The 23,751-nt window shown below is 42.2% G+C and overlaps 1 protein-coding gene across 1 annotated transcript; it reads right to left on the bottom strand.

Moving 5' to 3' along the window:
• Positions 1-2,817: 2,817 nt before the first annotated feature.
• sft2d2a (SFT2 domain containing 2a) lies at positions 2,818-21,298 on the bottom strand. Its single transcript, NM_001146373.1, is given in 8 exon segments — positions 2,818-3,309; positions 3,461-3,490; positions 3,609-3,667; positions 18,696-18,731; positions 18,890-18,971; positions 19,211-19,296; positions 20,833-20,922; positions 21,162-21,298. Coding segments are annotated over 8 exon segments (489 nt in total). The 5' UTR covers positions 21,228-21,298; the 3' UTR covers positions 2,818-3,269.
• Between the last annotated feature and the right edge of the window lie 2,453 nt (positions 21,299-23,751).

Here is a 23,751-nt window from a genome sequence, read left to right as displayed (position 1 = left end):
TAAAGAGACTGGTACTCTCCAGTGGTGAGGAGGAGTCTACCGTGTTTATCGGAAGCATTTTGTGGATTCAGGGCTCCCTCAAACATTGTTTTAAGCTTTGTTTTACTATTGACAGCCTCCTGATATCAGGGCCTAAAAACTTTTAAAATCTATTTCTTGAACTGCATTGCTGGTTAAGGGCTTGTAAGTAAGCATTTCACGTTAAGGTCTACACCTGTTGTATTCGGCACATGTGACAAATAAAATTTGATTTGATTTTAATTAGCCTAAGTCCGAGCTCGTTTCCCCTGGCTAAACTAGCTGGCTAGCTGAACTATGCTAGTTTTCATCCTCATTGCCAAACTTCATAAATACTGCAGGTATGAGGTAGCTATGTACACATACAGCAGGTAGGGGTAAAGGATAGATAATAGACAGTAACAGAAGTATACTGTAGGTAGGGGTAAAGGATAGATAATAGACAGTAACAGCAGTATACTGTAGGTAGGGGTAAAGGATAGATAATAGACAGTAACAGAAGTATACTGTAGGTAGGGGTAAAGGATAGATAATAGACAGTAACAGCAGTATACTGTAGGTAGGGGTAAAGGATAGATAATAGACAGTAACAGCAGTATACTGTAGGTAGGGGTAAAGGATAGATAATAGACAGTAACAGCAGTATACTGCAGGTAGGGGTAAAGGATAGATACTAGACAGTAACAGCAGTATACTGTAGGTAGGGGTAAAAGATAGATAATAGACAGTAACAGCAGTATACTGTAGGTAGGGGTAAAGGATAGATAATAGACAGTAACAGCAGTATACTGCAGGTAGGGGTAAAGGATAGATACTAGACAGTAACAGCAGTATACTGTAGGTAGGGGTAAAAGATAGATAATAGACAGTAACAGCAGTATACTGTAGGTAGGGGTAAAGGATAGATAATAGACAGTAACAGCAGTATACTGTAGGTAGGGGTAAAGGATAGACAGTAACAGCAGTATACTGTAGGTAGGGGTAAAGGATAGATAATAGACAGTAACAGCAGTATACTATATATCATTGCTACTTAACACGGATCCAAGTTCACTTTTGAGAACCACCAGTGTCATTAGCGTCATGGACATTTGTGACAATGGGAAGCCTCTCCCAGCTTGGCTCCATGGGATATGTAGTTATTTTACCAACGGGAAGCCTCTCCCAGCTTGGCTCCATGGGATATGTAGTTATTTTACCGACGGGAAGCCTCTCCCAGCTTGGCTCCATGGGATATGTAGTTATTTTACCGACGGGAAGCCTCTCCCAGCTCGGCTCCATGGGATATGTAGTGATTTCACCAACACAGCCAACGGGAAGCCTCTCCCAGCTCGGCTCCATGGGATATGTAGTGATTTCACCAACACAGCCAACGGGAAGCCTCTCCCAGCTTGGCTCCATGGGATATGTAGTGATTTTACCAACGGGAAGCCTCTCCCAGCTTGGCTCCATGGGATATGTAGTGATTTTACCAACGGGAAGCCTCTCCCAGCTCGGCTCCATGGGATATGTAGCGATTTTATCAACACAGCCAGACATGTATACCACAGGTTGTTGGTGGCACCTTCATTGGGGAGGATGGGCTCTTGGTAAAGGAAAGGCAGGAGCAGAATAGGTGGAATGGTATCAAATAGTGTACATCCAACACATGCTTTCCATGGTTTCCATGTGTTTGAAGCCATTCCATTAGCAAAGTTCCGGTCATTATTATGGCCGTCCTCCCCTCACCAGCCTCCTCTGATGTAGAGTCTTGTACACTTAACCTTTTTTTTTTTTTACTGACTATAGTATTTGTTGGTTAAATTAGACTCTGCTAATATCATGAGGAATCCAGGAACGAGTTAATTGACACAAAATGTGAGAAACTAGCAACTCTACAAAGCGCCATGACTACAATGAATGACTAAATTACCTTTGGACAGAAGGGTCCGGAGTTCCTCCTTCTCATTATTCTATGCGATAGTAGACTTCTTTGGCCGTGTGCGAGAGGATCAAAACCACATAGTATCATGGGCAAACTGATCTACACATAATAATGAGTGGTTATTTATGATGCAAGGTGATTTGTAGATCTGTCTGTCGTTTTGATGCTCTCGAACACGGCCATTGACTTCCATAGATGGGATGGTTGTTTAGCAACAAAACCGACGCATGTGCAACTGTGGGGCAAAACAGACGGGGTTGGCTTAGACTGTTGACATGTAAACTAGATTTTGTCTCCAATGTTTATTGAAAACATACATTTGCACAATGAGCAGTTGTCTTTCAAAAACATTGTTACCGTTGTTGGTTAGCTAGTGAATTATTGCCATATTAGCAATGACAGTCAAAACAACACAGTATAAAGAACAAGATAAAACTAATTGAAAATAGCCACTTACGCTTCCCCGCGACAGTTTCTTCTCATTGTTGCCATCTGGCCATCCAAAACCACAACTTCCTTGTCATTGTTGCTATCTGGCCATCCAAAACCATAACTTCCTGGCTCATTGCATCGTTTGTGACATTCTCAGCTAGCCAGCCGATTCAAACAGAAACATTTGGGAGTGGGATGTCTCGCTTCCTCTTCCATCCCTAATGTGGTTTCCTCGCAGGCTTGATTCCATTAGGAAAACATCTTTCCTAGGTGTGGTGAATGTGTTACGAACATCTTTCCTTGCAGACTTCCCGCTACTGTTTTTGGCTTGATATGGGAAAGCATTATGCTGAAGTATACCCACCTCTGAAGATACTAAAAATAAATAAAAACATCAATGTTTCTGAATCACATCCATTTAGCATGAACAAAGTCAGTCATTTATAAACCTTTATAATACATTCACATATTTACAGCATATGCAGAGACCTTATGAAAAAAAACTCAACAATTGGATCAAATAATTACATTCTTACTTCTCATCACCAACAATTTCCCCCACAGTAGTACACAGATATACACAGCAAAAAAGACATGTTTCCACTAGAAATTGTCAAAACATCTAAATAAACCCAAAGCACAATACTTCCCTAATAGTGGAAATACAAAGGATTAAAAAAAAAAATACCATTAAAAACATTTAAATGGAAAAGTGTATAGAGGTAGTACAATTTTACTGTAAGGAGTTGGTTGGCCCCCTCTCAAACAGCATGTCAAAAGGTATGGACAATACAACTTTCAGTTTCAAACATATATCCATGGAGCTCAGACCAGAAAGATATCCTCTGTAACTGAGGCAGTTGTTCCTTCAGGATGACAGGCCATCCTGGGGTCTTCACTTTACACACATAGTAATAATCTTCAGGATGGCATCTCTGGGGTAAAAACAACAAGGGAACAACCAGGTATACTGTACTGTATAATGTCAAAATACATATCTGTTCAGTTGTTCTGGTAAATTCCAACATAGACCCAAAACTGTAGTCATTAAAACAGAAAATTATCTTCATGAATAAGTTAACAAACCTGATAAAAGGGATATATGACAAGCCATACCTGCAGAGAAGAGAAGACAGATCATTCAATTAAACACATTCCACATCCATCAAAGCCTGAAAACGTTTCATACATAGATTTAGAACACATATTACAACAGGAACAAAAACAAACTCACCAGGCAAATGCTAGGACTTGCAAAATGCAAAACAACAAAGCGAGACCAAAGTTCACCCACTAGAAGAAAAAAAAACAGTTATTAATCACCTAATATAAACACAGTTAATAATCACCTAATATAAACACAGTTAATAATCACCTAATATAAACACAGTTAATAATCATGATCAAATTTATCGTCAGCTACAGGGAACTTTGACCTTCAGCCATGAGACTATATGTAACCTCTGATCTTGAACAGCAAATAAATTGTGGCTGCGGGTCCGATATGATAATGAACAAATGAAGAGCTAGTTCGTCCTCATCTGGCTACATTGACTTCAATACAAAACCTAGGAGGCTCATGGTTCTCACCCCCTTTGATTGAATTACACAGTAATTATGACAACTTCCGGAGGAGGTCTTCCAACCAATCTGAGTTATTGCAGCAAGAACAGACATGTTGTCCACCCAATCAAAGGATTATAGAATGAATCTAGTAATAAAAGCATAAGCTACAGCTAGCTAGCACTGCATAAAATGTGCTGAGTAGTTGACTCAGAGAGAGAAAGACAATACTTTAACAGTTTTGAACAAATTAATTTATTTAAAAAAATTAAGGAGAAGCAGGTGAGAGAGACCTATATTTAGTTGCATCTTTTTCACTTAGCTAGCAAATGCAACTAGCTACTTTAGCCTACTCAAACACCCAGCTTAAACAAGGGATGCCATGTTAGCTTGCTGGCTATGGCTACCCAACACTGGAATTCTTCCAAATCAAGGTAAGCTTTTGGTTGTATTAATTTATTGCCACCGGGGCCCGCTGGTGTAACTGCTAAACTGCTTGCTGACTGTACTGCACAATGGTAATTCGGCTTGGCCCCTAAGACACTCAAACTTTTACAGATGCGCCATTAAGAGCATCCTGTCAGGCTGTATCACCGCCTGGTATGGCAACAGCACCGTCCGCAACCGCAGGGCTCTCCAGAGGGTGGTGTGGTCTGACTGACGCGTCACCGGGGCTATACTGCCTGTCCTCCAGGACATTTACAGCACCCGGTGTCACAGGAAGGCCAAAAAGATCAAAGATATATCAGGCACCCGAACCACAGCCTGTTCACCCCACTAACAGCCAAAAAAGCGAGGTCAGTATAGGTGCATCAAAGTTGGGACTGAAAAACAGCTATCTCAAGGCATTCAGACTGTTAAAGTCACCACTAGCCAGCCCCCATCCAGTACCCTGCCCTGAACTTTAGTCACTGTCACTAGCCAGGTACCACTCAACCCTGTACCTTAGAGGCTGCTGCCCTATGTACATAGACATGGAATCACTGGTCATTTTAATAAAGTACAAATACTGTTTTACCCATTTCATATGTATAGAGTGCCTTCGGACTTTTTCCACATTGTTACGTTACAGCCAGTGGTGTAAAGTACTTAAGTAGTACTTTCAAGTATTTTTACTTAGTATCTGTACTCTACTAATTTATATTTGACCATTTTTACTTCACTACATAACTAAAGAAAATAATGTACTTTTTACTCCATACATTTTCCCTGACACCCAAAAGAAAAATGGTCTAATTTATCCATAAATTAAAGAAACAAGAAAATGTGCTGGTTTGCATAATAAGGAATTTGAAATAATGACTATTTTTACTTTAGATACTTAAGTATATTCATCCCTGTGGCTAAGTTGGTAGAGCATGGTGTTTGCAACGCCAGCATGGTGTGTGCAACGCCAGGGTTATGGGTTCGATTCCCACGGGGACCAGTACAAAATAATAAATAAATAAAATGCATGAAATGAAATGTATGCATTCACTACTGTAAGTCACTCTGGATAACAGCGTCTGCTAAATGACTAAAATGTAAATGTATATTTAAAGCCAAATACTTTTACTCAAGTACAGTGCATGTCAGAGCGAAAACCAAGCCATGAGGTTGAAGGAATTGTCTGTAGAGCGCCAAGGACAGGATTGTGTCGAGGCACAGATCTGGAAGGGTACCAGAAAAAAAAAAAAAAAAAAAAGGCTGCAGCATTGAAGGTCCCCAAGAACTCAGTGGCCTCCATCATTCTTAAATGGAAGAAGTTTGGAACTACCAAGACTCTTCCTAGAGCTGGCCGCCCGGCCATTCTGAGCAATCGGGAGAGAAAGGCCTTTGTCAGGGAGGTGACCAAGAACCCGATGGTCACTCTGACAGAACTCTAGAGTTCATGTGTGGAGATGGGAGAACCTTCCAGAAGGACAACAACCATAAGCACACAGCCAAGACAATGCAGGATTGGCTTTGCGACAAGTCTCAATGTCCTTGAGTGGGCCAGCCAGAGCCCGGACTTGAACTCGATCGAACATCTCTGGAGAGACATGAAAATAGCTGTGTAGCGACGCTCCCCATCCAACCTGATAGAGCTTGAGAAGATCTGCAGAGAAGAATGGGAGAAACTCCCCAAATACAGGTGTGCCAAGCTTGTAGCGTCATACCCAAGAGGACTCGAGGCTGTAATCACTGCCAAAGGTGCTTCAACAAAGTACTGAGTAAAGGATCTGAATACTTAGGTAAACGTCATATGTTTTAGAAATTAATAACTTTCAAAAAACCTCTTTCCACTGTCATTATGGGGTATTGTGTGTAGCTTGATGAGGAACAATTTGAATTTAATCAATTTTTAGAATAAGGCAATAACGTAACAAAATGTGAAAAAGTCAAGGGGTCTGAATACTTTCCGAATGCACTGAACATACGTCTGAGGACGGCTTAAACCTTTTATTATCGGCCGTGGCTGCGGGTCCGACTCGGATCACGTTTTGCATATTGTGTACTTTACATGCAGAGAACTGACAACTCAGGCAAATGGTGTTGTTTAAGCTGAATCAATGACTGCAAGAGCACATAATGATATTATATATTCTACATAACAGAAACAAATATTTTTTATTGTAATTTTTTTTAAATTTAACTAGGCAAGTAGTCAGTTAAGAACAAATTCTTATTTACAATGACGGCCTACACTGGCCAAACTTGGACGACGCTGGGCCAATTGTACGTCGCCCAATTTGCAAAATGTTTGCTTTGTCATATTGAGGGGATTTTATTTTATTAATTTTAGAATAAGGCTGTAACACAAAATGTGGAAAAAGGGGTCTGAATACTTTCCAAATGCACTGTATGTTCAGTTTGCGCCTATCAGAACATACATTATATATACACACACACACACAAGTATGTACACATCCCTTCAAATTAGTGGATTTGTGTCGATTTGTCAATAACAGCTGGTGATCTAATATAATAAAATCTAATATTAAAGACTCAAGGTTTTGCTCGCCTGAGGTAGAGTATCTCATATGAAGCTGTAGACCACACTATTTACCAAGAGTTTATCTATATTTTTCGTAGCTGTCCATTTACCACCACAAACAGATGCTGGCATTAAGACCACACTCAATGAGCTGTATAAGGCCATAAGCAAACAAGAAAATGCTCATCCAGAGGCATTGCTCCTACTGTCCGGGAACTTAAATTCATTTGACCTAATATCTACCAACACGTCACATGTGCAACCAAAATAAATAAATAAATAAATAAAGTTGAAGTCGGAAGTTCACATACACTTAGGTTGGAGTCATTAAAACTCATTTTTCAACAACTCCACAAATCTCTTGTTAAAACCTCTTACAGCTCCTTAAGGGTAGGGGGCAGTATTGACAATTTTTGAAAAAATATGTGCCCATATTAACCTGTTATGGATAGGGGGCAGTATTTTCACAGCCGGATAAAAAAACGTACCCGATTTAATCTGATTATTACTCCTGCCCAGAAACTAGAATATGCATATAATTATTAGCTTTGGATAGAAAACACGCCAAAGTTTCTAAAACTGTTTGAAATGGTGTCTGAGTATAACAGAACTCAAATGGCAGGCCAAAACCTGAGAAGATTCTGTACAGGAAGTACCCTGTCTGACCATTTCTTGGCCTTCTTTGCCATCTCTATCCATTACAAAGGATCTCTGCTGTTACGTGACACTTCCTACGGCTCACATGGGCTCTCAGAAGGCGGCAAAAAGTTGAATCGTGGCTTTGCAGGCTCTGGTTGAAACAAAGTAGCGCGTTTGGGTAGTGGCTGGTTACAGTACTGTGAGACTCAGGCGCGTGCCCGCGTCGACCGAATGCTTTGTTTTCTTTCCTCTGTTTACCGAAACGCAGATTCCCGGTCGGAATATTATCGCTTTTTTGACATGCTTCGAAGTACGGTAATGGAATATTTAGAAATCTTTTGTCACGAATTGCACCATGCTCGTAACCCTGATTTACCATTTCGGATAGTGTCTAGAACGCACGAACAAAACGCCGCTATTTGGATATAACGATGGATTATTTTGGACCAAACCAACATTTGTTATTGAAGTAGCAGTCCTGGGAGTGCATTCTGACGAAGACAACAAAGGTAATCAAACTTTTGTAATAGTAAATCGGAGTTTGGTCAGGGCTAAACTTGGTCGGTGTCTAAATAGCTAGAAGTGATGGCTGGGCTATCTACTCAGAATATTGCAAAATGTGCTTTCACCGAAAAGCTATTTTAAAATCGGACATATCGAGTGCATAGAGGAGTTCTGTATCTATAATTGTTATGTTTTTTGTGAACGTTTATCGTGAGTAATTTAGTAAATTCACCGGATGTTTGCGGGGGGTATGCTAGTTCTGAACGTCACATGCTAATGTAAAAAAGCTGTTTTTTGATATAAATATGAACTTGATTGAACAAAACATGCATGCATTGTATAACATAATGTCCTAGGGTTGTCATCTGATGAAGATCAAAGGTTAGTGCTGCATTTAGCTGTGGTTTTGTTTTTTGTGACATTATATGCTAGCTTGAAAAATGGGTGTCTGATTATTTCTGGCTGGGTACTCTGCTGACATAATGTAATGTTTTGCTTTCGCTGTAAAGCCTTTTTGAAATCGGACAGTGTGGTTAGATTAACGAGAGTCTTGACTTTAAAATGCTGTAAAATAGTCATATGTTTGAAAAATTGAAGTTTTCGGATTTTAGAGGAGTTTGGGCGTGGCACGAAATACATCATTGGATATTGGAGCAGGTGTTCCGCTAGCGGAACGTCTAGATGTAAGAGGTTAATTAAACTGCCTCCTACTCAAACTCAGAAGCTAGGATATGCATATTATTAGTAGATTTGGATAGAAAAAAAACTCTGAAGTTTCTAAAACCGTTTGAATGGTGTCTGAGTACAACGGAACTCATATGGCAAGCAAAAACCTGAGAGAAATCCTACCAGGAAGTGGAAATCTGGACGCATGGGCTCTCTTCAAGTCATTTCCTATTGAATAGACAGTGACGTAGTAATAATTGTGCACTTCCTACGGCTTCCACTTGATGTCGACAGTCTTTACAAAGTTGTTTGAAGCTTCTACGATGAACAGAGCCCGAATGACAAGGAGGGGAAGTTGTTGATGCAGGAGGTGACATCACTTCTTGGGGCGCGTTCAAGAGGGAGGATCCTCCCGTTCCAAAACCTTTTAAGACACAGGAACCGTCCGGTTGAAATATTATTGAATCTTCACGTTCTGAAGGCCCTAAAGATTGATGTTTTACATGTTTGAACGAACGTAAATACAACTTTTTTTTAACTTTGTCGCGACATCGTCCGCGCGCTTTCTACACTTGGAGTAGCTTACTGGACGCACGAACAACAAGGAGTTATTTGGACATAAATTATGGACTTTATCTAACAAAACAACATTTGTTGTGGACCTGGGATTCCTGGAAGTGCCTTCTGATAAAGATGATCAAAGGTAAGGGAATATTTCTAATGCAATGTATGATTTTAGATGACTCCAAGATGGCGGCTATCTGTATAGCCTAGTGTATTTTTCTGAGCTCAGTACTCAGATTATTGCAAAGAGTGCTTTCCTCGTGAAGCTTTTTTGAAATCTTTCATAGCGTTTGCATAAAGGAGATGTTCATCTATAATTCTTTGAATGACAGTTTAATTTTGTATCAATGTTTATGACAAGTATTTTTGTAAATTGTGGCGCTGATTCACCGGCAGTATTTGAGGGAAAATATTTTCTGAACGTCACGCGCCGATGTAAAATGCTGTTTTTATATATAAATATGAACTTTATCGAACAATGCATGTATTGTGTAACATGATGTCCTAGGAGTGTCATCTGATGAAGATCGTCAAAGGTTAGTGCTGCATTTAGCTGTGTTTTGGGTATTTGTGATGCATGCTAGTTTCTAGGAAAAATGGCTTTGTGGTTGTTTTTGTCAATGTACACTCCTAACATAATCTAATGTTTTGCTTTCGCTGTAAAGCCTTTTTGAAATCGGACAACGTGGTTCGAGTCAGGAGAAGTGTATCTATAAAATGGTGTAAAATAGTCCTATGTTTGAGAAACAGAAATTATTAGATTTGGTTTTGAAATGGCGCTCAGATTTCTTTTCGCTGGATGTTGATCCCGGTTACAGGATCCCGCGCGGCAACTATAGTTTTGGCAAGTCGGTTAGGACATTACTTTGTCCATGACACAAGTAATTTTTCAAACAATTGTTTACAGACAAACTATTTCACTTATAATTCATTGTATCACAATTCCAGTGGGTCAGAAGTTTACATACACTAAGTTGACTGTGCCTTTAAACAGCTTGGAAAATTCCAGAAAATGATGTCATGGCTTTTGCAGCTTCTGATAGGCTAATTGACATCATTTGAGTCAATTGGAGGTGTACCTGTGGATGTATTTCAAGGCCTACCTTCAAACTCAGTGCCTCTTTGCTTGACATCATGGGAAAATCAAAAGAAAATCAGCCAAGACCTCAGAAAAAGAATTGTAGACCTCCACAAGTCTGGTTCATTCTTGGGATCAATTTCCAAACCCCTGAAGGTACCACGTTCATCTGTACTAACAATAGTACCCAAGTATAAACACCATGGGACTACGCAGCCATCATACCGCTCAGGAAGGAGACGTGTTCTGTGTCCTAGACATGAACGTACTTTGGTGTGAAAAGTGCAAAACAAAAGTGCAAAACAATCCCAGAACAACAGCAAAGGACCTTGTGAAGATGCTGGAGGAAACAGGTACAAAAGTATCTATATCCACAGTAAAACGAGTCCTATATCGACATAACCTGAAAGGCTGCTCAGCAAGGAAGAACCCACTGCTCCAAAACCACCATGGAAAAGCCAGACTACGGTTTGCAACTGCACACGGGGACAAAGATTGTACTTTTTGGAGAAATGTCCTCTGGCCTGATGAAACAAAAATAGAACTGTTTGGCCATAATGACCATCGTTATGTTTGGAGAAAAAAGGGGCAGGCTTGCAAGCCGAAGAACACCATCCCAACCGTGAAGCACGGGGGTGGCAACATCATGTTGTGGGGGTGCTTTGCTGCAGGAGGGACTGATGCACTTCACAAAATAGATGGCTTCATGAGGAAGGAAAATTATGTGGATATATTGAAGCAACTTCAAGACATCAGTCAGGAAGTTAAAGCTTGGTCGCAAATGGGTCTTCCAAATGGACAATGACCCCAAGCATACAGTCGTGGCCAAAAGTTTTGAGAATGACACAAATATAACATTTTCAAAGTCTGCTGCCTCAGTTTGTATGATGGCAATTTGCAAATACTCCAGAATGTTATGAAGAGTGATCAGATGAATTCCAAAGTCCCTTTTTGCCATGCAAATGAACTGAATCCCCCAAAAACATTTCCACTGCATTTCAGCCCTGCCACAAAAGGACCAGCGGACATCATGTCAATGATTCTCTCGTTAACACAGGTGTGAGTGTTGACGAGGACAAGGCTGGAGATTACTCTGTCATGCTGATTGAGTTTGAATAACAGACTGGAAGATTCAAAAGGAGGGTGGTGCTTGGAATCATTGTTCTTCCTCTTTCAAACATGGTTACCTGCAAGGAAACACGTGCCGTCATCATTGCTTTGCACAGAAAGGGCTTCACAGGCAAGGATATTGCTGCCAGCAAGATTGCACCTAAATCAACCATTTATCAGATCATCAAGAACTTCAAAGAGAGCGGTTCAATTCTCGTGAAGGTGGCTTCAGGGCTCCCAAGAAAGTCCAGCAAGTGCCAGGACCGTCTCCTAAAGTTGATTCAGCTGCGGGATCGGGGCACCACCAGTACAGAGCTTGCTCAGGAATGGCAGCAGGCAGGTGTGAGTGCATCTGCACCCACAGTATGGCGAAGACATTTGGAGGATGGCCTGGTGTCAAGAAGGGCAGCAAAGAAGCCACTTCTCTCCAGGAAAAACATCAGAGACAGACTGATATTCTGCAAAAGATACAGGGATTGGACTGCTGAGGACTGGGGTAAAGTCATTTTCTCTGATGAATCCCCTTTCCAATTGTTTGGGGCATCCGGAAAAAAGCTTGTCCGGAGAAGACAAGGTGAGCGCTACCATCAGTCCTGTGTCATGCCAACAGTAAAGCATCCTGAGACCATTCATGTGTGGGGTTGCTTCTCAGCCAAGGGAGTGGGCTCACTCACAATTTTGCCTAAGAACACAGCCATGAATAAAGAATGGTACCAACACATTCTCCGAGAGCAACTTCTCCCAACCATCCAGGAACCGTTTGGTGACGAACAATGCCTTTTCCAGCATGATGGAGCACCTTGCCATAAGGCAAAAATAACTAAGTGGATCGGGGAACAAAACAAAAATATCTTGGGTCCATGGCCAGGAAACTCCCCAGACCTTAATCCCATTGAGAACTTGTGGTCAATCCTCAAGAGGCGGGTGGACAAACAAAAACCCACAAATTCTGACAAACTCCAAGCATTGATTATGCAAGAATGGGCTGCCATCAGTCAGGATGTGGCTCAGAAGCTAATTGACAGCATGACCAGGGCGGATTGCAGATGTCTTGAAAAAGAAGGGTCAACACTGCAAATATTGACTCTGCATCAACTTCATGTAATTGACAATAAAAGCAGTTGACACTTATGAAATGCTTGTAATTATACTTCAGGATTCCATAGTAACATCTGACAAAAATATCTAAAGACACTGAAGCAGCAAACTTTGTGGAAATTAATATTTGTGTCATTCAAAACTTTTAGCCACGACTATACTTCCAAAGTTGTGGCAAAATGGCTTAAGGACAAAGTCAAGGTATTGGAGGGGCCATCACAAAGCCCTGACCTCAATCCTATAGAAAATGTGTGGGCAGAACTGTAAAAGCATGTGCAAGCAAGGATGCCTACAAACCTGACTCAGTTACACCAGCTCTGTCAGGAGGAATGGGTCAAAATTCACCCAACTTATTGTGGGAAGCTTGTGGAAAGCTACTCAAAATGTTTGACCCAAGTTAAACAATTTAAAGGCAATGCTACCAAATACTAATTGAGTGCATGTACACTGACCCACTGGGAATGTGATGAAAGAAATAAAAGCTGAAATAAATCACTCTACTATTGACCTTCTTGATCCAAATCAGTCAGGTTTCAAGACTGGTCATTCAACTGAGACTGCTCTTCTCAGTGTCACGGAGGCTCTCCGCACTGCTAAAGCTAACTCTCTCTCCTCTGCTCTCATCCTTCTAGACCTATCTGCTGCCTTTGATACTGTGAACCATCAGATCCTCCTCTCCACCCTCTCCGAGTTGGGCATCTCCGGCGCGGTTCACTCTTGGATTGCGTCCTACCTGACAGGTCGCTCCTACCAGGTGGCATGGCGAGAATCCGTCTCCGCACCACGTGCCCTCACCACTGGTGTCCCCCAGAGCTCAGTTCTAGGCCCTCTCCTATTCTCGCTATACACCAAGTCACTTGGCTCTGTCATATCCTCACATGGTCTCTCCTATCATTGCTACGCAGACGACACACAATTAATCTTCTCCTTTCTCCCTTCTGATAACCAGGTGGCGAATCGCATCTCTGCATGTCTGGCAGACATATCAGTGTGGATGACGGATCACCACCTCAAGCTGAACCTCGGCAAGATGGAGCTGCTCTTCCTCCCGGGGAAGGACTGCCCGTTCCATGATCTCGTCATCACGGTTGAGAACTCCATTGTGTCCTCCTCCCAGAGTGCTAAGAGCCTTGGCGTGACCCTGGACAACACCCTGTCGTTCTCCGCTAACATCAAGGCGGTGACCCGATCCTGTAGGTTCATGCTCTACAACATTTGCAGAGTACAACCCTGCCTTACACAGGAAGCGGCGCAGGTCCTAATCCAGGCACTTGTCATCTCCCGTCTGGATTACTGCAACTCGCTGTTGGCGGGGCTCCCTGCCTGTGCCATTAAACCCCTACAACTCATCCAGAACGCCGCAGCCCGTCTGGTGTTCAACCTTCCCAAGTTCTCTCACGTCACCCCGCTCCTCCGCACACTCCACTGGCTTCCAGTTGAAGCTCGCATCTGCTACAAGACCATGGTGCTTGCCTACGGAGCTGTGAGGGGAACGGCACCTCCGTACCTTCAGGCTCTGATCAGTCCCTACACCCAAACAAGGGCACTGCGTTCATCCACCTCTGGCCTGCTCGCCTCCCTACCTCTGCGGAAGCACAGTTTCCGTTCAGCCCAGTCAAAACTGTTCGCTGCTCTGGCACCCCAATGGTGGAACAAGCTCCCTCACGACGCCAGGACAGCGGAGTCAATCACCAACTTCCGGAGACACCTGAAACCCCACCTCTTTAAGGAATACCTGGGATAGGATAAAGTAATCCTTCTAACCCTCCCCCCCCCCCAAAAGATATAGATGTACTATTGTAAAGTGGTTGTTCCACTGGATATCATAAGGTGAATGCACCAATTTGTAAGTCGCTCTGGATAAGAGGGTCTGCTAAATGACGTAAATGTAAAAATTATTCTGACATTTCACATTCTTAAAATAAAGTGGTGATCCTAACTGACATAAGACAGGGAATTTTTACTAGGATTAAATGTCAGGAATTGTGAAAAAAACAGAGTTTAAATGTATTTGGCTAAGGTGTATGTAATCTTCTGACTTCAACTCAATTCCATTCCTTTAGATTTGTGTGTATTGTTAGATATTACTGCACTGTTGGAGCTAGAAACACAAGCATTTCACTACACCTGCAATAATATCTGCTAAACACGTGTGACAAATAAAATGTGTCTGTGCCCGTTTGTGTTGTTTCTCAGTCCCCGCTGTTCCATAATGTATTTTTATCTGTTTTTTTACATCTGATTCTACTGCTTGCATGAGTTACATGTGGAATAGAGTTCCATGTAGTCAAGGCTCTATGTGGGGACTGGGGACTGTGAAGAGACCTCTGGTGGCATGTCTTGTGGGGTATGCATGGGTGTCTGAGCTGTGTGCCAGTAGTTGATAGACAGCTCGGTGCATTCAACAAGTAAATACAAGTAATGATGAAGTCAATCTCTCCTCCACTTTGAGCCAGGAGAGATTGACCACCATATTCTTAATGTTAGCTCTCTGTGTACACCCAAGGCCCAACTGTGCTGCCCCGTTCTGAGCCAATTGCAGAGTCCCTCATTGTGGCACCGGAGCACAGGACTACAGGACTGGACAGCAGTTCAGGTGCGACAAAACTAGGGCCTACAGGACCTGCCTTGTTGGCAATGCAAATAGTCTGGGTCGCCATTTGATTAGCTGTTCAGGAGTCTTATGGCTTAGGGGTCGAAGCTATTTAGGAGCCTCTTGGACCTAGACTTGGTGCTCCGGTACAGCTTGCCAAGCAGTAGCAGAGAGAACAGTCTATGACTAGGGTGGCTGGAGTCTGACAATTTGTAGGGCCTTTCTCTGACACCGACTTGTATAGAGGTCCTGGATGGCAGGAAGCTTGGCCCCGGTGATGTACTGGGCCGTACGCACTACCCTCTGTAATGCCTTGCGTTCGGAGGCCGAGCAGTTGCCATACCAGGCAGTGATACAACCCATCAGGATGCTCTTGATGGTGCAGCTGTAGAACCCTTTGAGGATCTGAGGACCCCATGCCAAATCATTTCAGTCTCCTGAGGGGGGATAGGCTTTGTTGTGCCCTCTTCACGACTGTCTTGGTGTGCTTGGACCATGTTAGTTTGTTGGTGATGTGAACGCCAAGGAACTTGAAGCTCTCAACCTGCTCCCCTACAGCCCCGTCGATGAGAATGGGGGCATGCTCGGTCCTCCTTTTCCTGTAGTTCACAATCATCTCCTTTGTCTTGATCGCATTGAGGGAGAGGTTGTTGGTCTCTGACCTCCTCTCTATAGGCTGTCTCATTGTTGTTGGTGATCAGGCCTACCACTGTTGTGTCATCAGCAAACTTAATGATGGTGTTGGAGTCGTGCCTGGCCATGCAGTCATGAGTGAACAGGGAGTACAGGAGGGGACTGAGCACGCACCCCTGAGGGGTCCCTGTGCTGAGGATCAGCTTGGTAGATGTGTTGTTACCTACCCTTACCAGCTGGGGGCGGCCCGTCAGGAAGTCCAGGATCCAGTTGCAGTTGTTTAGTCCCAGGGTCCTTAGCTTATTGATGAGCTTTGAGGGCAGTATGGTGTTGAACGCTGAGCTGTAGTCAATGAATAGCATTCTCACATAGGTGTTCCTTTTGTCCAAGTGGGAAAGGGCAGTGTGGAATGCAATAGAGATTGCATCATCTGTGGATCTGTTGGTGCAGTACGCAAATTGGAGTGTTAGTGGGTCTAGGGTTTCTGGGATAATGGTGTTGATGTGAGACAGGACCAGCCTTTCAAAGCATTTCATGGCTACAGACGTGAGTGCTATGGGTCTGTAGTCATTTAGGCAGGTTACCTTAGTGTTCTTGGGCACAGGCACTATGGTGGTCTGCTTGAAACATGTTGGTATTACAGACTCAGGGAGAGGTTGGAAATGTCAGTGAAATCAGACACCTGCCAGTTGGTCTGAAATGACCAACTGAAATAGCTACTATTGTATCAGTATATTTTGACCATGACAGTCCATACTCACAGCAGTTTAGTCACCAACTTGCTCAATTTCCACATGATTCATTACAAGATTTAGTTGATGTTTAGGGTGTAGTGAAGGATTTGTCCCAATACAATGCTTTTAGTTTTTGAAATATTTAGGACTAACGTATTCCTTGCCACCCATTCTGAAACTAACTGCAGTGCTTTGTTAAGTGTTGCAGTAATTTCAGTCGCTGTAGTAGCTGACATAGTGTTGTGTTGGCTTTACTCAAAGCCAGTGGCATGTCGTTAGTAAAGATTGAAAAAAGTAAGGGACCTGGACAGCTGCCCTGGGGAATTCCTGATTCTACCAGGATTATGTTGGAGGTGCTTCCATTAAAGAACATCCTCTGTGTTCTGTTAGACAGCTAACTCTTTATCCACATTATAGCAGGGGGTGTAAAGCCATTATAGCAGGGGGTGTAAAGCCATTATAGCAGGGGGTGTAAAGCCATAACACATACGTTTTTCCAGCAGCAGACTATGATCGATAATGTTAAAAGCTGCACTGAAGTATAACAAGACAGCCCCCACAATCTTTTTATCATCAATTTCTCTCAGGCAATCAGTCATTTGTGTAAGTGCTGTGTTTATTGAATGTCCTTCCCTATAAGCGTGCTGAATGTAAATTGTGATTGTTATGAATTGTTCAGCAGTCTAATGGCTTGGGGGTAGAAGCTGTTGAGGAGCCTTTTGGTCCTAGATTTGGCGCTCCGGTACGACTTGCCATGCAGTAGCAGAGAAAACAGATATATATATATGATTTGTTTAACACTTTTTTGGTTACTACAGGATTTGATGTCTTCACTATTATTCTACAATGTTGAGAATAGTAAAAATAAATTTAAAAAAACCTTTGCATGAGTAGATGTTTCAAGCAGACCACCATAGTCCCTGTGCCCAAGAACACCAAGGTAACCTGCCTAAATGAATACCAACCCGTAGCACTCACACCAGTAACCATGAAGTGCTTTGAAAGGCCGGTCATGGCTCACAAACACCATAATCCCAGAAACCCTAGACCCACTCAAACTCCAATTTGCATATTGCTCCAACAGATCCACAGATGACGCAATCTCTATTGCACTCCACACTGCCCTTTCCCACCCCATAGTGCCCTCAAAGCCCTCATCAATAAGCTAAGGACCCTGGGACTAAATACCTCTCTCTGCAACTGGATCCTGGACGTCCAGACGGGACGACCCCAGCCTATAGGGAAGAGGTCAGAGACCTGACAGTGTTGTGCCAGAACAACAACCTCTCCCTCAACATGATCAAGACAAAGGAGCTGATCTTGGACTACAGGTGCAACACTCACTACCGAGTTCCAAACTGCCTCTGGAAGCAACGTCAGAACAAGAACTGTTCATCGGGAGCTTCATGAAAGGGGTTTCCATATTTTGTTGAGATCTCTGTGGAAGAACTTGACTGGCCTGCACAGTGCCCTAAACTCAACCATCAAACACATTTGGTATGAATTGGAATGCTGATTGCGAACCAGGCCTAATTGCCCAACATCAATGCCCAATGTCACTAATGCTCTTGTGCCTGAATGGAAGCAAGTCCCTGCAGCAGAGTTCCAACATCTAGTGGAATGCCTTCCCAGAAGAGTGGAGGCTGTTATAGCAGCAAATGGGGGGAGGGGGAATCAACACCACATTAATGCCCATGTTTTTTGGAATGAGATGTTCGACGAGCAGGTACTTTTGGCCATGTAGTGTATATGTTCAATTTGCTCCTAGCAGCACACATGTTCAGTTTGCTCTTAGCACAACTCAGCTAGGCGAAGGTCTGTGCTCACATACTCCCTAAAGATCTGGCAATATTACTGTTGTTTGTCCCTCGTGAGCCACCGTAGCAACATAGCCATAACACTTCCTCAAAATAAATCAGAATTAATCTAAGATAAATCAAGAAATCTGTCATTAATTTAGACATCTAACTAAGAAGTTTTGCGCAGTATTTCTGAAGTTAAAAAATGTGCATTAAAACTAGTCGTCTCTCGTTGAATGACAACAAACACTTAATGGAAGAAATCCTGTCCATAGTTCCTGCTTCTACTAGGAGTAGTACTGTTGACCAATCCCTGACTAGCGGGCGTAGACTTCGCCTCGCTGAAAACATCGCAAAATTCATCAAAATATAGGCTTAACTCACCCAGAAGGCTGCACAGAGAGTCAACACAAGACATGTCTAAAAAAACAGAACAGAAAATAAGTTAATTCAAACTTGATGTACCTTTGGTTTCGTTCTAGCATTCTCTCATTCTCTTCATATTCACACAGTGCTACAAAATGACAGCAATGGGAATGCAGTCCTTTCTAAACCTAGCATTAGTAGCTGGTACTCACCAACATGATAGTAGTGGCCAGGGCTCTGGTCTTGTCACACATCCTCTTCAGCTGTTTGACTGGTCCCATCAGGAACATGGTGCTGATAGGACAGAACTGTTATTATCGTCGGTGCCGAGGACAGGTTAGGTTGAGTTAGAGACGGCTAAGGAAACACTCACATAGGACACAATCAACCTCTTCGTTTATAAATTGTTGACATGTTTCTAAGGACAGAGTCACATATCAGGGCATTGACAGTTCACTGAATCATATTTGTCATGAAGGAAAAGTCATAATGAAAAGGTTGTCAGGTGTTGAGGGCATTCTGCTGAATCTCACCTGCAGAGTGAACAGATGTTTCCAAAGGTATAAAATATGATGAAGAGGAGGATTCCTACTTTGGGGATGAAGAGCATACAGACTCCCTGTAGAGGCAAGACAGATCATTTATCAGTTTCAACCTCAGATGTCATTAATATAACAATTTTTAAAGGAGCAGTGCAGTCAAAAACGTGATTTCCTGCTGTTTTTATGATATTTCCACACTATGATGTCGAAATAACACTCTGAAATAGTGAAAATTATGAGAATTGCCTTTTAAAATAAACAATGCAAGGAATTTCAGCCTGTTCATGTGGGATGGAGTTTCTGTCCCAGAGCATGACATCACAATCTGATCAGATTATTCTGACCAATGACCAGTCATGTTTTATTTGCACATGCATCCTCCTACTATGAAGGGGTAAGCGGAGTAAGCTTCTAGAGAGTCTAGACCCTTCAAACTCAACGCTGGACCTCGAAGCCAGTTCCACTGCATTTTTCATTGTTCCCCTCCAATCAGGGACTGATTTAGACCTGGGACACCAGGTGTGTACAATTCATTATCCGGTAGAACAGAAAACCTTGAAGCACCGGACCTCGTAGTGTAAGAGTTGAACCCCCTGGTCTAGACAAGTCTATCTGCCAAGCAGGGCTGTGAATATAAATATATTTTAATTTGTATCAACACACCCAGATGGAGAATTACAATGGCAAAAGAAGGCTCAGGGAAATAAATGATTAAAAATATGTTTGGAGTTATTTTTATGAAATAAACAGTGGTTTATTAGACATACAGTGATGATGCATGGGGGCTGTAAGGTATCTACGAGTCCTACAGGACTCCTATAAAACCATGGCAGATTTCCTGCCAGACCATAAATTAGTGACTAATGCCAGTTTGTCAGGTGTACCCAGTGAGCGTGTGTGTATGTGTGTGCGTGACAGCATGTGCATGTGCGTGTATCGGTGCGTGTGTATGTTAGTAAGTGTGTGTGTGTGTGTGTGTATTGTAGGTACATGCAGGTGTACCCAGTAAAACAAGCTGCAAGTGAACTATTTCCTTTAAAGGGATTTTGGCAACGAAGCCCTTTATCTACTTCCCCAGAGTCAGATGAACTTGTGGATACCATTTGTATGTCGCTGTGTCCAGTATGAAAATAGTTAGAGGTAGTTTCCTGAGCCAAAAGTTAACTCAAAGCACAATGACTGGAAGTTTACAGGAACAGCTAGCATGCTAGCTGTTCCCATAGACTGCCAGTCATTGTGCTAACACTAGTTAGCAACTTCCTTCAAACTGCATGCAGAGACATAAAAATTGTATCCTTGAGTTCATCTGACTTTGGGGGAAGTAGATAAAGGTGCTTCATTGCTAAAAGCAAAAGTTTCCCTTTAAGTCATGTGGGGCAGAGCACATGGAGGAAACATGTTTCACCTGAAAAGAAGAGCACACAATGCCTCTCAATTAAACAAAAGAGATGTTGCGCATTCCTGAGCGCTGGATAAACCTGTAGCACCACATTTCTCTGGATGCACAAGGTGTCTCCTGATCAGAAATGGGTTGTGCGCAAATAAGCACAAACACACATTGTAATACTGCAAATAATTGTATGTAGGAAAGCTACATATTCAAATCCACTTACCAAGACTGAGCAGGTGACCCCAATCACAAAACAGATAATAAATCCCTTCACTCGTGTACCCCAACCCAAAGTAGACGCTTCATTCGCTGCCTGAATCAAGTAAAGCCATTCAGTGAGGAGCCACAGGTTCACATGATGAGAGAGAAGATGCATTGATTTAGGAATATACTTTACATTAAATTAGATTCATTTTCTTTCATATATTTTACACTTTAATGGGTAAATCACAAATTATTATTACGTTTATATAATAATGACAGTGGACTAAATGTTTAAATATTAGTCTATAATATCAATTTATACTACATTTGATCAATTCGTTTTTTTACCTGCAAGATGTTGCCGTTTTCATTGGGTCCATCCGTTCCGCTCAAAACTGCTTTAAGTTTGTCCATGACTTTTAACGCGTTGGCTGAGCGCAATAAGTCAGGAATGATGATCGGATGTTTGATTTATGTTGCTTCCCGGTGTGATGATATGAATCGCGGAGCGGAAATAAGAAAGTCCGGTAGCAGACTGCAAAGAGCGCTCCGCAAGCCACGCCCCAGTGGGCGGAGCTAGGCATGTTGCTTGTGCACTTGGACACATTATCACGTTATAGACTCTGGCCATGTTCGAGAGGATTAAAACAGTAATGTATCAAGGCTAAATTATGACTGACTGATCTACAAATAATAATGAGCAGTTATTTATCAAGCAAGTTTGTTTGTAAATTAGTCAGTTGGCAGTCGCCTGTAATGTTGGCTGCCATGTCAAACAAGCCCAAGGCCTCTCGTTTTACAATGGGTCTGGGATGGTTCTGTGTAGTTATGATAGTATATCTGAGACAAGTGTATTGCAGTGAATTTGGTCTATGACTTAATAATTAAAATACTGTATCTTTGAGTAACAAACAGGGAAACAATGATTCCCCAGACAGTTCTCAATAGAACGTGTTTTTCTGCCTGAGTGTGGTGCTGGTGCTTTGGATTAATTAGTGACCAGAGCAAGTTGGAAGACTGACAACTGACTGATCTACAAGTCACCTGGCACCATAAATAACTACTCATTATTATGTGTAGACCAGTCAGTCAGTCACAATTTACCCATGGTACACTACGGTTGTGATGCTCTCCAACATGGCCAATAGGTTCTCACTTATTTTTTCTGTTTTCGTTGGAATATCTTCTGTCCATGTTTATTTTTGCTCAACTAGAGTGAACTTGAAATACATTGAAAAGGTTGGCCTGACCGACATGAAAATTACATTATAGGGGGACAGCATGTAATATAGGACCTTCAATCAGAGGCAACAAGGAACAGCTGCCTCCAATTGAAGGTCCATCCAATAACCCTAAACATAGAACTAAAAAGATTAGACCAGAACATAGAAATATACTAACATAGAACATAACCAAAAACCCCGGAACAATCTAAACAAATACCCCCTGCCACGTCCTGACCAAACTACAATAACAAATAACCCCTTATACTCGTCAGGACGTGACACTGCACTTCCTGATTTGGCCTTGTTTTTCATCCATGCTCATTAAGAACTGCCTGCAGCCGTAACTGAAGGCAAACAGTGAGTTGTCTTGGGGGTGTGGTTTGATGTGTGTGTTTATTGGGTGTGTCTTTACCGTTCAATCACAGCAAACGAGGCCAGTAGTGAGTACAGCTAGTAAACTAAGCTAGCTTTGCTATGGAGAGAACAAAGTTTTGAAGTTGAGGAATTCTTCCAAGGGGCCAGGGTTCCGGTTTTCACGCCATCCCATGTTCCTGAGAGGAGACTTGTGGTACTGCAGTTTAACTGATGCCGAGCCCAGAAAGACAATTCCAATAGTGTCTTTTTTAGCACATTTGGAAAGTTGACTCCTCTATCGGGGCTAAGGCACAAAGGCATTATATAAGAAGTGGAACAACAACAATAATAGTCATACAGTATTAACAATTATAACACACCTTTCCTTTTTTGCTTTCAATTCAGACATGGACAGCTCTGAGCTTCAAAAGGTCCTGTGTGGGTGTTTGTATATATACCATGGAACAATTTAATGGGTTTGGAGTGTACTAAATATAGTGTCCTGATACTTCTGAATGGGGAAGGTCTGGCTCTGTAGAGTTGTCCATATTCTTTGTTAAAAAATACACTCTCGTTATCACCTTTGTGCCAAAAACATCGATTTTCCAATGAATTGTCTTCAAGGCTGATTTCTTTTTTCATCACTCACAGTCTAAGTGCTTAACGTTTTATATTCATGCTGTTACATGGACGAACTTGTGTCACATGCACACGCAGAAGTAAAAACAATGGAAACCACTCACTCGCTCTCATCTGGGACCTGTCATTTAGGAGCTGCCTTGCTGAAGAACGCAAAAAAGAGACCATGTTTTTATGCGGCTTTATTAACTCAATGATACATTTTTTAAAGTTCTTTTTACATTGTTTGCAAACTGATATGTGACACGTGTTAATGCCAAAATAACATGCAAAACAGCGACCCCCCCCACACACACAAAGAATATATATGTTTTTTCCGGCATTATTTATTTATTTGTAAAGATGTGGGGCTCTGTCCTGAATGACGGGTCACCACTTGCTAAGAGTGTGCAAAGCTGTCATCAAGGCAAAGGGTGGCTGCTTTGAAGAATCCCAAATATTAAAAAAATACATTTCTGTGGTGGAGGGGCAGCTCCTAAATGCAGGTGTTTCAGCCCAGCTCAGTGCTTTCTGTGGTGGAGGGGCAGCCAGCGGAAAATATGGAGCGTAGGGGTTGATATTGTTCTGTAGTTGCTCTGTGATTGGGTAATGTTCTCTTGTTGCGGCGTAATTGGGTCAGTGTTCTGTCACCAAATCAAATCAAATTGTATTTGTCACATGTTGCGCAGAATACTACTACCTTACTGTGAAATGCTTACTTAAAAGTGGTGGAAAAAGTA

The sequence above is a fragment of the Salmo salar genome, chromosome ssa16 (assembly GCF_905237065.1).
Source record: "Salmo salar chromosome ssa16, Ssal_v3.1, whole genome shotgun sequence".
NCBI lineage: Eukaryota > Metazoa > Chordata > Actinopteri > Salmoniformes > Salmonidae > Salmo > Salmo salar.
Note: the sequence above shows the minus strand (reverse complement) of the source record. Positions and strands in the feature narration are given on the sequence as shown.